The sequence below is a fragment of the Podarcis liolepis genome (assembly GCF_965112155.1).
Source record: "Podarcis liolepis genome assembly, chromosome: 16".
Taxonomy (NCBI): domain Eukaryota; kingdom Metazoa; phylum Chordata; class Lepidosauria; order Squamata; family Lacertidae; genus Podarcis; species Podarcis liolepis.
In genome coordinates, this window is record NC_139567.1 from 34,423,704 (window position 1) to 34,437,697 (window position 13,994).

Below are 13,994 nucleotides of genomic sequence, written 5' to 3' on the forward strand. Positions count from 1 at the left end.
AGGAGAGGCAGCTTCCCGGAGACCCAGCAGCCCCTTTCCTCCTGCCCCCCTCTCCCACCACCAGAGACATTTATTTGGGGTGGTGGTGGCTGTTTGGCGTGTACCCCCCCCTCCATCTCCTCCAGCAGCACCTCTCCCTTCTCCTCCTTTCGGCTGTGTGGCTCCTCCTGGGAGGAGAAAGGGAAGAGAGAGAGAGAGAGAGAAGGGGGGGAAAGAGAGAGAAAGAAGGAGCTTGTCAATTTCCTTTGTGTTTGGATTCTTGGATGCTCGGCGTGGATTCCGTGGCGCTGAACTCTTCCCCACCTCGGGCTGTGCGACTTTGAGGAGGCTGCTGGGGCTCCATCTCTGGGGGGTTGAGGGGTGGGGTTTTTTGGGGGGGGGCAGGCAGCCCTAACCTGGAGAAAGGAGGGCCCAAGGGTGCGGGGTGGAGGGGGAAACTTGAAGCAGGTGGGTGTCTCTGCGCTGGCAGGGCACCCACTCGACCTACTCCAGGTGCGTCGGTCTATTCCAGCTGGAGGGGTTTCTTCTCTCGCTCGCCCCACCGGATTGAACCACGACGAGGAGATTTTCCGGCGTGAAACAAGACAAGGCGGAGGGGACGGGGGAAAAACCACACACACACACACCACCAAATCGGAAGCAACTTCTCCCTGTTTAATCCAAAGCATCTAACGGGGCGGGGAAAGAGTTCCATTTACTTATACGTGTGTGAATATATCCATATATATTTACGTGGTCGCTGCCTTCAATTCTGCAAGCATGAAAAGAAGAAAGGAGCCAACCTCTCGGGTGGAGGAATAGTTTGTCTCCCCCCCTTCCCCCCTCTCAATGGATTAAAAAAAATATCAAAAAGGGGGGTGCGGAATCAAGAGACAACCCCGCCACACACACCCCTCCTCACGCTTGCCTGTCTCTGCCTTTGGATCAAGGCATTCTATTCCTCTAATTTATTTTCTGCTGCCGAGGTTGGAAGGAATTACACATATCTCTTTTCCCAAGGAAGACCAGTGACCAGCCATTACTTTCCTGGGTTTGCTCGGAGGAATCTCTCGACATCTCTCTCGCCCGCCCCCCCGGGTGCTGACATTCCTTGGGAGTCTCCCTTTCTTGCCCCCCTCCTTCTCCTTCTTCCTCCCCCCCTTCCCTCGCTCCCTCCCTCCCTGTATTCCACCGGGGGGTGGGGGGAGACGAAGTTGGAGGGGGTGGGTAGGTGGGGGGAAGAGCAGGAGGGAGGGAGGGCGAAGGCAGTGTGGAGTTGTCCGGGGGTGGGGGGGCCCTGTTGTTGCGACGAGAGCGAGCGAGCCATGGACGGCCCCACACTCTGCAACGGCTTTCGCAAGAAGCGGCGCTCCCGCTCGCAGCGCGACCGGGCGAGGCGCTCCAAACGCGGATTATTACAAGGTGCTGCTGCTGCTGCTGCTGCTCCCGGCGGGGCGGCTCTGGTGGTGGTGGCGGCGGAGCCCAGGCGGACGCCCCCCGCCCCGTCCGTCCTTTCTTCCTCGGGCTCCGAGCTCGACAACAATGGCAAGCCGCCGCTGCCGCCGACGTGCCGGCCCAAGCCCCCCAGGAGGAAGCGGAGGGAGTCTTCCTCGCCCGAGGAGGACATCATCGATGGCTTTGCCCTGGCCAGCTTCGTCACGCTGGAAGCCTTGGAGGTGAGCGCGGCCGGGCTCCCCGTCGGGGGTGGCGGCGGCGGGGCTATATTCTAGGGAAGCCCGGAAGGGGAGGGGGCGGCCGGGCTTGCCCTCTCGCTCATTGTTTGCTGACTGTGGGTGGGTGGGGGGTAATGGCAGCAGAGAGGGGTGTGTGCGTCGAGGAAGGAGGGTGTGCACTTTGGAGGGGGGGGTCCTCTTTCCTCTCCTCTGGTCCCTACTGCTGGGATAACAATGCAGACCAGGAATCCCCATCTCTCCCTTTGCTCCCGCCCCCGAATCCCTTGGCTACTCCAAATATTTATAGGTCGAGGTGGCTTCTTCCCCTGCCTTGCTGTGCGCTGAGTATATTTATTTTTGTTTGGGCTGCAGTTTGATGGATGTGCTGCTTTGAGGAGCGAGTTGGCTGGGTGTCTCTTCCCCCCCCTTCCCCTCGCTCTCTCCAGCTGTTGGGGAGTGGTGGTGGTGCTTTATGTGTTCGGAGGTGGGGAGGGAATCGGGGTGTATTCATTGCGAGCGAGAGGGGGGTGGGAAGAGGAGGGGCTTGGAGGAACTTGGAGGTGGCGGGGGGGGGGTGGCAGAAGGGAGAGACGGGCAACGGCATTGGACTTGCATCTCCTTTATGCTCCAGAAGGGTTGGTTTATTTATTTGCTGGCCCTTTAAAGCATGGATGGAATGAAAAAGGGGTGTGTGTCTGAATAGATGTGCAAAAGAACATCCCCTGGCTGTCATCTGAAGGGCTGCTTGCAAGTGGAACCCGGTTGTCAATGCCGCCTTAATCCCCTTCCTCCCCTTCTTTCTCGTTGCAAAAAAAAAAAAAAAGTGCTTTTGTGTGTCTGGTGTGGACAAGTGGAGACTTCTCTTTATTCCACGCAACACTCGCCGGGTGCTGCTTTCTCCCCCCCCTCCCCACAATGCACTTTTCTGCTTCAATGTTTCATTTCTCCTGGGGAGAACGGGGGTATGTGTGTGACATCAAGAAAGGGCAAGTTAGAAGATGATGGGCAGGGTGAGATCTTACCTTGACATGATTTCTTGGGGAGAGGAAATCAGACTGGTATCGCTGAAAGACAATGCCAGTACTATGCACATTGTCACAAACGTGGTGTGCAAGAGAAACAGGAGTTGTGGAAGAAGCATGTGGCTCCCCCCTCTCCAAATCTGACAGTTGAGGGTTAACATAATACCATTATTTCCCAGCTTCCTTCCATCTCTTCCCCCCTCCTCCTTGACCCCCATATCTTAGGGCTAATTTCTTGGTTTTGTCGATTTCATTCACTCCCTTTCCCCAAATCAGTTTCGCACAACTTTTTGGTCTTGGGTTTCCTGTTCTTTTTCATTGTGTTTACACTGCATGCCATTCAATGTTAGACCTTTCAAGCTTAGGTGTCTTTCTTGAGTGAGTATGTGTTAATCCAACATGTCCTTGCCTTTTGGTATATCAAGATGCCCACGTGTTTTATTTCTCTTGAGTTAAAGGCTGATTTGGACAATGGTTGCTGGCCCTTTAATTTGCAGAGAGAGAAAGAGAGAGAGAGTGAGAGCGAGAGAGAGTGCAAGCACACTATTCTGTTCCCACCCCCCTTTAGAATATGTGACAAAAATGCCTCCAGTTCTGATGTTCTTGTGAATTCAAAACAGCTGTTATGGTGTCCCTGGTTGTATAGAAACATTTGTGTACCAGTGATTTCCACTTACAATACCCACCTGGTGGTAAACTGCCTTACAATCCATTCCTTCAGTCTCTCTCTCACCCCCACATCCCCACCAGTCAAAAATCCCTTCCTTCCTTGATTTGAAAACTAGAGGAATTCAAGGTTTGGGGTTTCTTCTTCAAAAGCTACTGACATGCATATGAACTGCCGAGTAGGCCAAGCCCACCATATAAACTCTCCGTACTTGCAAAGCATTTTCCTTTTCTGAATTTTCTGGCATTCATTAGATTAAAACACAAGCAAGGACAATAATCGCTGAAATGCATGAGGTATGGGATCAAGAAATATTGAGCTGCATGCTTTTATGGTGGGGATGGAGAGGAAGGCTTGGATATCTTTATGTGGTGGTTTGAGGTTTGGCAAGTGTATACATTCTTTCTAGGCACAGTGTTGCCAGTTGCTGTTGTTGTCTGAGTAGTTTTGGAGCTTTGCTTATATGTATCTTGGCTCTATGGCCCCACAGTTTGCACTCTGTATGCAGCCTGGGGGTCCGTATACCAGTATGAACATCTCCTATATTTTCCTGCCTGTACAGTAAGATCTTTAGCTGAGGCCTTTCTCTTGAGTGTTGTCACTTACTGAAGTGTGTAACACTCGCATGGGCTTTTCTGTGGTGGCCCCTTGACTTTGGAATAGTCTCCCTGGAGAGGCTGGACTTGTATTTGACACAGTGCAATCTTCTTGGTGCCAGGTTAAGACTTCCTTGTTTGCCTAAGCATTTTGAAAGTGTTCTGTTCCTATTCAGGCTGCTTTTCTGTTGTCTTCTAGGGCTTTTAAGTTTTTGATGATGGTTGATGTCTTGCTTTTATTCACACACACACACACACACACACACACACACGCACGCACACACACACACACACACTATCCTTGGATCCATCTGGATGAAGGGCAGGTCAGAAGTTATTAAAACAAACACACTTGAAAGAAGTTTAGGCAGAGATCTGCCTCCACAGAAATCAATAAATATTCCATTGATTTTAGTGGACCTTATTCCTTTTAAAAGATGGTTAGGGTGACAGCCTCAGTTGTCTTATGGTGCCAAGACAAGCATACTCTCTCAAATGCTATTTTGAAAATAATTGTCGATGAGCAACAACCTTTCAGCAATGGGCTGACAATAGACAACATAGGTGTGCAGAAAGAGGGAGTTTGGGTGCGTGAAACTTGTCACATCACAGTGGATCTGCAAAACTCACATTTGCTGGAGTCCCATGCTCTGTGTAACTAGATGCAGAAGAGCGGCTGTTAGGAAAGTGTGCCAGCACACTTGGCAACAACTGTTACGTCTAAGGAATAGATACATGGGGAGTGGGGAGCATTAACTGGTATGGTAAGTTGGCATGACACAATGGTTAGCATTTCAGAATTGGACCAGAGGGACCCGGGTTCAAATTCTGACTCTTGCATAGGTGACAGCTCCCTGGGGCCTTGGGTGCCCGAGCACCCAAAAAATTCCCCATGAAGGGGCTGGGCACCCACAAAGGCAGTGTCAGAGCCATGCATGCTGTATGGCACCCATGGCCCTGGGCACCCACGGACGTGGGGGCAAATTGGCACTTCTGGACTCACTGTATGACACTAGGCCTTTCTCACAGGGTTGTTTGGAAGATAATATTGTTGGGGTGTGTGTGTGCAGAGAACCATGTACTGTACCTTGAGTTAGTTGAAAGACAGGCAAGATGGAAATATAGCAAAAGTACACATAATAAAATTATTATTATTATTTCTTATTCTGGCTGCAAAAATTCAAAAAGGACATTGCCCCCAAATTATTAAACCTATGTTGTCTGGATGCTGTTTTTATTTATAATCTGGTTGTCATGCTGTTATTTATTTGACTCACTCTTAACTTCCATATTTTATAATAAGATGTATTTTAATCACTCCTGATATCATTTATGTATTACAAACCTATTTGGATATATTTTGCATATTGTGGTATTTTACTCATCTTGTTGTTGGTTCTGTTTTGTGTGACTGCACAGTGAAGGATTTGTTTTAATAGCGCAGTTGGCTGGAGCGTGGTGCTGATAATGCCAAGGTTGCAGGTTCAATCCCCGTATGGGACAATTGCATGTTCCTGCATTGCAGGGAGTTGGAATACATGATCCTCAATTCTACAATTCTATGATTCTAAGTCCGCTTAAGTGAATGCATTTTCAGAATCCAGGGGGTTCGTTGGGGCGCTTTCTGGGCTGCCCCAGTTCAGACTGCAAGTGTAAATGCTGCATCTCTGAATGCTTATTGCCATGACAAATAAATTGTACGCAAGTGAAAAGATTGTATGCCAGAAGTCTGGGTGAAGCCTTTTGCCCTGACATGCTAATTCTCTATAGACCATGAGCTTGTTTGTCATATGAGAATATTCAGTGCTTTCCCCCCCCCCCCTAAAAAAAATGTTTAGGGATACTCTCATTCTCCTACTCATATTGAAATACCGTCTCTCAATGAGGCTAAACTTAGATTCACAAAATGTTTAGGGGTATGCGTACCCCTGCATCCCCCCCAAAAGCACTAAAGGACCCCTGACAGTTAAGTCCAGTTGTGAACGACTCTGGGGTTGCGGCGCTCATCTTGCTTTACTGGCCAAGGGAGCCGGCGTTTGTCTGCTCTGCAGACAGTTTTTCCGGTTCATGTGGCCAGCATGACTAAGCTGCTTCTGGCGCAATGGAACACCGAAACCAGAGCAGCGCACGGAAACACTGTTTACCTTCCCACCGGAGTGGTACCTATTTATCTACTTGCACTTTGACGTACTTTCGAGCTGCTAGGTTGGCAAGAGCAGGGACCGAGCAACGGGAACTCACCCCATCGCAGGGATTTGAACCACTGACCTCCCTCCCTACTATTCCCCAGATACCCGCAGCCTGAAATAGGACACTCCAGGAAAAACTTTGCTTTCAGTGTGTGCAGTGTAGCAATGAGCAAATCTCCCCATTTCTCTTTCAGTTACAGGGAACCAGGCAGAGGGCCTTCTCAGTAGTCCCTGTGGAATGCCCTCCCATCAGATGTCAAGCAACTAAACAACTTTCTGACTTTTATAAGACATCTAAAGGCAGGCCTGTATAGGGAGGTTTTTAATGTTTGATGTATTTCAGTGTTCTAGTTTGTTGGAAGCCGCTCAGAGTGGTTGGGGCAATCCAGTCAGATGAGTAGCATATAAATAAGTTGTTGTTGTTGTTGTTGTTGTTGTTGTTGTTGTTGTTGTTGTTGTTAAGTGCACACAGCTGCTCTGTGTGGTTGTGCTGGCAGTTTTTTTTGTACTGCCTCAGCACAGCACATATTTAGTCTTATTAAAACGATGACCCTGGATTCTGATATTTCTTGGATTTGCTATTAAGTGTGGGTGTCAATGTTGCACCGAGGAGGCAGGTTGTGTTTCTGCAGAATAGAATATAGACTTCAGAGTTTGTCCCTGTTGTCTGTAAATGGGTTTCAAAATATTGCTTTCCTTAACACAAAGCTGCTCACAACAAGGAGAAGCTCAAATGATCCTCATAAAATTGGTTAAATCAAGTGAACACCCACAGTGGAACATTCACGGCTGGAATAAATAAATATGCACCTGTGATTTGTGAATTATGGGGTAGGGCAGGCATAACTCCTGTGTGGTGCAGTGGCTCAGGGTTCTAAGCCCCTTCAAGGAGATTTCTCCCCAACCTTTTTGTGGATCTTTTAAGAATGACAATCCTTGTCCTTTTGTCAATGGTGGATATATAAGTGTCTAAGTCTATCCAACTGCTCACTAAAAAAAGCAACGCCATTAAATGCATTTAAACACATGCCCCATCTGCACTATATGTAGGGTTGCCATATGTCCAGAATTTCTCAGACATAACCGGCATTTGCAAGAAGCAGAAAGCGCTGAAATGTCTGGGAAAATCCGGACGTATGGCAGTCTGTGTTGGAAGTGCAGATTTGGGTGAATTTCATTACTCATAAATTCTCATAAATTCAGGTGTTGGGTTTTTTGGGGGGGGAGATTTTGCAGATTGTGTCTGGATTTTAACTTTTTGAAACATGGCAACCTTGCTGTACACTATCGTACCAAGTTAGGTAATCATAGTCATGGCTACCCCAAAGAATCCTGGGAACTATCATTTGTTAAGGGTGCTGAGAGTTTCTAGGAGACAGCTGTTCCCCACAGGGGGCAAGGCCAAGAGATGTGGTCTTCCTCCATCCTCAACACATTAGCACAGGCATAGACAAACTCGGCCCTCCAGATGTTTTGAGACTACAACTCCCATCATCCCTGACCACTGGTCCTGTTAGCTAGGGATGATGGGAGTTGTAGTCCCAAAACATCTGGAGGGCCGAGTTTGCCTATGCCTGCATTAGCATATCAGAGAGTACGTATCTGAGTAAGGATTAGGTAGCTAAAGGTGTGTAGCACCTGTCAGTGGTGTATGAGAGGCTTCCTTCCTTACAGACCCTCTTGAGGGCTAAGGTCAGTAGAGGTGGCCCTCCTAGTATTCTGCTCTGGTCAGACCTCACCTGGAGTACTGTGTCCAGTTCTGGGCACCACAATTCAAGAAGGACACCGACAAACTGGAACGTGTCCAGAGGAGGGCAACCAAAATGGTCAAAGGCCTGGAAACGATGCCTTATGAGGAACGGTTAAGGGAGCTGGGCATGTTTAGCCTGGAGAAGAGGAGGTTAAGGGGTGATATGATAGCCATGTTCAAATATATAAAAGGATGTCACATAGAGGAGGGAGAAAGGTTGTTTTCTGCTGCTCCAGAGAAGCGGACACGGAGCAATGGATCCAAACTACAAGAAAGAAGATTCCACCTAAACATTAGGAAGAACTTCCTGACAGTAAGAGGTGTTTAACAGTGGAATTTGCTGCCAAGGAGTGTGGTGGAGTCTCCTACTTTGGAGGTCTTTAAGCAGAGGCTTGACAACCATATGTCAGGAGTGCTCTGATGGTGTTTCCTGCTTGGCAGGGGGTTGGACTCGATGGCCCTTGTGGTCTCTTCCAACTCTATGATTCTATGATTCTATTCTATGAACTCCCTTATCCTCAGAAGCTGAGGGGGTGGCAGCAAGAGGGCAATTTCTGTGGCAGCCCCATAGCTGTTGAATTATTTTGCCACAGAGGTATGCTTGGCACTTTCTGTATGTAGTTTTCATTATATTCTGAAGACGCGCATCTTTATCCTGGCAACTAACTCCCCTCTCTCTCTCTTTCTCTCTCTCTCCCTCTTCCTCTCTTCCTCTCTCTCTTACGGACCCACCCGAGTCTCTTCATTGCAATTAGTTGCTGCTGCTGTTCTTAATAGAATCATAGAACTGTAGAGTTGGAAGGGATGGCAAGAATCATCATCAGCCTTCGATGCAGAAATCTCAACTACAGCATCCACGACAGATGGCCATCTCACTTCTGCTTAAAACCCCCAGGGAGGGAGAGCCCACAACCTCTTGTGGGCATCAGTTGCATTGTCAAACACCTCTTATAGTCAGAAAGTTCTTATTGATGTTCAGTAGGAATCTCCTTTCTTGTAACCTGAAGCCATTGGTTCAAGTCCTATCCTCCAGAGCAGGAGAAAACAGGTTTGCGCATAATATTGTGCATCAAATGGCTGTAACCCACCCTGGGACCTTGCAGTGAAGGGTGGATAAGAAATCAAACCACTCTTGTTATAATTATTAATACGTGTGTATAAGTTTCGAGTTTGTCTGGCCCTCCAGGATATAGGGTTCATCAGTTTTGCATTGCCGAACTTGAACTATTATGCCCCTTGGCTAAATGACCTCCAGAGAAAGTGCAACGGAATCTCCAGGCGCAGGGAACAAATGTTCAGCAAGACATTATCTTGCTTGCTCTCCAAATCTGCATCATATCATTCCATCCACTGAGTGAGCATAATTGTAAGCAGTTGCTCAATTACGTTTCATGCGATCCAGCCAGATGTTGCTTGCAGTTGTTTTGCGTTCTGAACAGAGGAGGAAAAAGAGTGATGCAAGGATGTTGCAGAATAAGAAACCTCCTTCCTTTTTGAGATATCTTAAGCATGTTGCTGATGGACAGATGTATAGGTCATTATGTGTTTACTACAGCTGGCCTACTTTGGTGTTAAAAGAACTTGCTGTATAATGCGTGCCATTGTTTGTTCTAACATTGTTAGGACATTATTTGTTCTGAGTGTAAATGGAATTTACGTTTTTGGGATTGTTTTTATGTTGAGGCTTATTTTGGAAGCTGCATAGCACCCTGAAGGTCAGCAACATTTTCTTTGGTCACTAACATGTAGTTTTGAACCTACAGTTCTTCATAATGCACTTACCCCCCAAACCAGAAAGCTGGCTGATTCAATTTTATTTCAGTGGGTCACTCCCACTGAATTCCCAGTGGATTCTGGGTTAAATTGCTTCCTTAAAAGACACACACACATTTATTTACGTGTGCAGAGGAGGTCGACCAAGATGACCAAGGATCTGGAAACAGAGCCTTATGAGGAATGGTTGAGGGAGTTGGGTATGTTTAGCCTGGGAAAGAGGGGACTGAGAGGAGATAGGATAGCCACCTTCAAATACATGGAAGGTGGAGCTAGATTGCTTTCTCCTGGTCTGAAGTGTAGAACATGAACCAAAGGAGATTCTGACTAAACATCAGGAAGAACCTTCTGATGGCAAGAAGTGTTTGACAGTGGAACAGCCTCCCTGGGGAGGTTGTGGCCTCTCCCTCCCTGGATGTTTTTAAGCAGAGGTTGGATGGCCATCTATCATGGATGCTCTAGCTGAGATTCCTGCATTGCAGGAGGTTGGGCTTGAGTTGTCTTGGGCGCACCTTCTATGATTCTTTTTTTAATATATATACATTTTTATTGGGTATTTTTAAACATATCATTTCCAACAATCATTTAACATAACTTCTTATCTCATACAATATTTTAGACTTCCATCAACAACTTCTGAAGATTTTCAATTCTCTATCGCTTGTTCTGCATTTCTTAATTTCTCTATTACAGTGGTATACCTCGGGTTACATACGCTTCAGGTTACAGCCGCTTCAGGTTACAGACTCTGCTAACCCAGAAATATTACCTCAGGTTAAGAACTTTGCTTCAGGATAAGAACTGAAATCATGCTCCAGTGGCGCGGCAGCAGCAGGAGGCCCCATTAGCTAAAGTGGTGCTTCAGGTTAAGAACAGTTTCAGGTTAAGAACAGACCTCCAGAATGAATTAAATACTTAACCCGAGGTACCACTGTACTTTTAATTGTCCTTAACTAATAATTCTCATCATAGTCTTTCTTGCAATGTTTCAAATAGTCCTCCTTACAGAACTTCTTGCAATCCTACTAGCGTAATCTGTTTATTACAGTTGCTTTTCAAATAGTTCATATACTTACTCCAGTCTTCTAAGAATCTCTGATCCCGTCTATGATTCTAAGTGGAGACAACTCAGACAGTGACTGAGAGGAAAGTCCTGCTTCAGAAGGCTGCTGGATGTCCCAGAATGGGAAGGGAGAAAGCCAGATGAGCCAATTCTCACCCTGCTTTCTGAGAGTGAGGCTCTCACAGCTGGTTGGTTCAGAGGGTTGGATTGAAGTCTTCTTGCCAAGGATTCTCTGCGGTCAGTGCAGGTGCGAAGGTTGCTAGCCCCCTGTAGGAGTGCATGCCTGCAAGATCCATCTTCTCGCTTGGGATGGGAACTGCACAAATTACAGATCCCACCCTGTTCCTTCAAAACAGCGGTTCTCAACGTGTGGGTCCCCAGATGTTGTTGGATTACAACTCCCATCATCCCTGAGCTCTGGCCTTGCTAGCTAGGGGAGATGGGAGTTGTAGTTCAACAACATCTGGGGACCCACAGGGGTTGAGAAAGGCTGCTTTAAAAGAAGAATGGGAGGAGTGTGTCAAATGTTGGAGCCATGTCTTTGCTTACACCTAACCATGTATCCTAGGCTTTATTAATGTACCTGTTGGGTCTTGTGAGCTGTACCCTGAACTGATGCAGAGGTTGTGTGCAAGAGGTTGTGTTTAATCCAAGGATGGGTGTCAAGGCATCCAATCTTTGGCATCTGGTCCCCACCCCTGTTGTAAGACACACTGAATCACAGCACCGTGCTTACAAGACAGTTCCCAGGAAGTAGCTTTCTTCCGGATTCCAGAGCTCTGCAGAGCTTACAGTACTAAAAGGGAATTGATTTAAATGTAACGCCAGAAATGTCACTTTCTTTTGCTTATCCGAAAGATGTCTATTCCTCTCCACAAGGCAGCTTATAGCAGCTCGCTAAAACAATGTATCATAAAAACGCCATCCCGGTACGGAGAGAAAAATGAAACGGCGACAAAAAGCCAACAGCCCAGAAAGGACTTGAACCTTTCTTAGAAAGGACTTAAGAAAGGATTCAGAATGGTTTAAAACTTGAACCTTTGGAACTCACTCCCACTGGAAGCAGTGATGGTCGTCAACATGGACGGCTTTAAAAGAGGATTAAGACAAATTCATGGAGGAGAGGGCTATCGATGGCTGCTAGCCATGATGGCTATACTCTGTTTCCATGGTCCAAGGCAGTAATGCTTCTGAATATCAGTTGCTGGAAACTGCACGAGGGGGAGAGTGTTTCTCTTGTGCTTGGGCCCTGCTTTTGGATTTCCCATGGGCATCTGTTTGGCCACTGTGAGAACAGTTTGCTGGACTAGATGGGCCATTGGCCTGATCCAGCAGGCAATAATAATAATAATAATAATATGTTCCGATCTGGTGGAACACTCTGTCACAAGAGACCAGGGCCCTGCGGGACTTGACATCTTTACGCAGGGCCTGCAAGACAGAGCTGTTCCACCAGGCCTTTGGCCAGGGCACAGCCTGACTCCCTCCCTCGGCAATCTTCGTGGAGCTCTGGCCCAATGGTTGCCAGTGGCTTGAATTAATTAATTTTATAATGAATGATTTTAGAATGTTGTTTATCCTGTACCTTTGTACTGTTTTATTGTTGTTAGCCGCCCTGAGCCCGGCTTCGGCTGGGGAGGGCGGGATATAAATAAAATTTATTATTTATTATTATTATTAATTAATAAATAATTTATTATTTGTACCCCACCCATCTCATCATTTTTAATTTGTATTCTGCCTTTCTATCTTACAATACTCAAGGCGGCTTACAAGCTGAAGAAACAAAAAATGTACATCTTATAACAATCTAATGCAATACAAAAATGTGATATTAAAACATAACTTTAAAATAGGCAACCTCCATCAAAAAAAGTAACATTCAACAATCATTATAATAGTATAAAATAATAATATCAACATATAAAAGTTAAACAGAAATCCACTCAACAGTTACAATAATATCTAAACTATAATCAATAAAACAAGGGCAAGCCACAGTTCATAAAACAATACAATACACATTGAGACGCAGAGGGTAGAGCAAGGCAGGTGGAAGGAGGCCTTGCCTGATGGAGTCTCTCCCCTCACAGTTCTTCCTCCAGGAACAGCTCCCTTATGAGGAGTTTGCCCAGCCACTCTGGGTGGCTTCCACAAAGATTAAAAATACATTAAAATGTCACACATTAAAAACTTCCCTAAACTGCCTTCAGATGTCTTCTAAATGTCAGGCAGTTGTTTATCTCTTTGACATTTGATGGGAGGGTGTTCTACAGGGCGGGTGCCACTACCAAGAAGGCCCTCTGCCTGGTTCCCTGTAGCTTTGCTTCTTGCAGTGAGGGAACCGCCAGAAGGCCCTCGGAGCTGGACCTCCGTGTCCAGGCAGAACGATTGGGGTGGAGATGCTCCTTCAGGTATACTGGGCCGAGGCCGTTTAGAGCTCTATGTTCTTATGTTCTATAACCAAGATGCCATTTTAAAAGCCCAGCTAAAAGCTTGGGAAAGTAGGCTGGTTATGGTTTTGCTATCACTTATTGCATACAGCTGGTAACCAGATTCCTGTCAGCAGGACTGTCAGATAGCTCCAACAAAAACAGAAATGAGAGGGATGTTCAGGGCTGGCCTAAGACATTTTGCTGTCTGAGATGAACCAGAAAATCCCTCCCACCGCAATGGAACCTGACTAGGACACTGAATAGACACCAGGCGATAACTACCTTCCCCTGTTATCTTGGACATACCCTCATAAAAATATATTCCGCATTTGCTCAGTGTTGTCGAGTGCACATTGAGCATTGGGTTGGACTTCCAAAGTCTGTTCCCTGGGAAGATAGGTGAATTGTAAAACCTTTCAGGGAACTATAGTTCTGAGGGGAATAGAGGTGTCTGCCACCAGCTCTCAGCACCCTTAACAAACTACAGTTCCCAGAATTCTTTGGGAGAAGCCATGACTGTTTAAAGTGGTATAATACTGCTTTAAATGTACTGAGCTGATGTACCGATACCTGAGGATTCAGTAGTGCCAGGGCTGGCCCACTCATGAGACAACATGAGGTGACCACCTCAGGCAACAAGATCCAAAGCAGACCCTGATGTAGATCTTTATTACCCCCTTGTTCCTGAGGTGACCTTCACTCACCCCTTCTTCCCTGGCAGGGAGAGGGACGTGGCATTTTGTGGTTTGCCTGAGGTGCCAAAATGTCTTGGGCTGGCCCTCTGTATTGCATTGGGTGGCCTCTTTTAAATTTTTTATTTCTAGGTCTGATCATTTTGGTTTGGCGA

The 13,994-nt window shown here is 46.8% G+C and overlaps 2 protein-coding genes across 6 annotated transcripts in view; both read left to right on the top strand.

Annotated features, from left to right (window-relative positions):
- Positions 1–13,994, top strand: part of GTF2IRD1 (GTF2I repeat domain containing 1) — a 1,520,245-nt gene that overhangs the window by 529,930 nt on the left and 976,321 nt on the right. The gene's annotated exons all lie outside the window — the stretch shown is intronic.
- AUTS2 (activator of transcription and developmental regulator AUTS2) overlaps positions 1,179–13,994 on the top strand; it is a 658,278-nt gene continuing 645,462 nt past the window's right edge. For all 5 annotated transcript variants that reach the window (XM_083479523.1, XM_083479527.1, XM_083479525.1 and 2 more), the window contains exon 1: positions 1,179–1,655. In XM_083479523.1, coding sequence (XP_083335649.1) covers positions 1,305–1,655 — 351 coding nt within the window. In that variant the 5' untranslated portion in view covers positions 1,179–1,304. The remainder of the gene's footprint in view (positions 1,656–13,994) is intronic.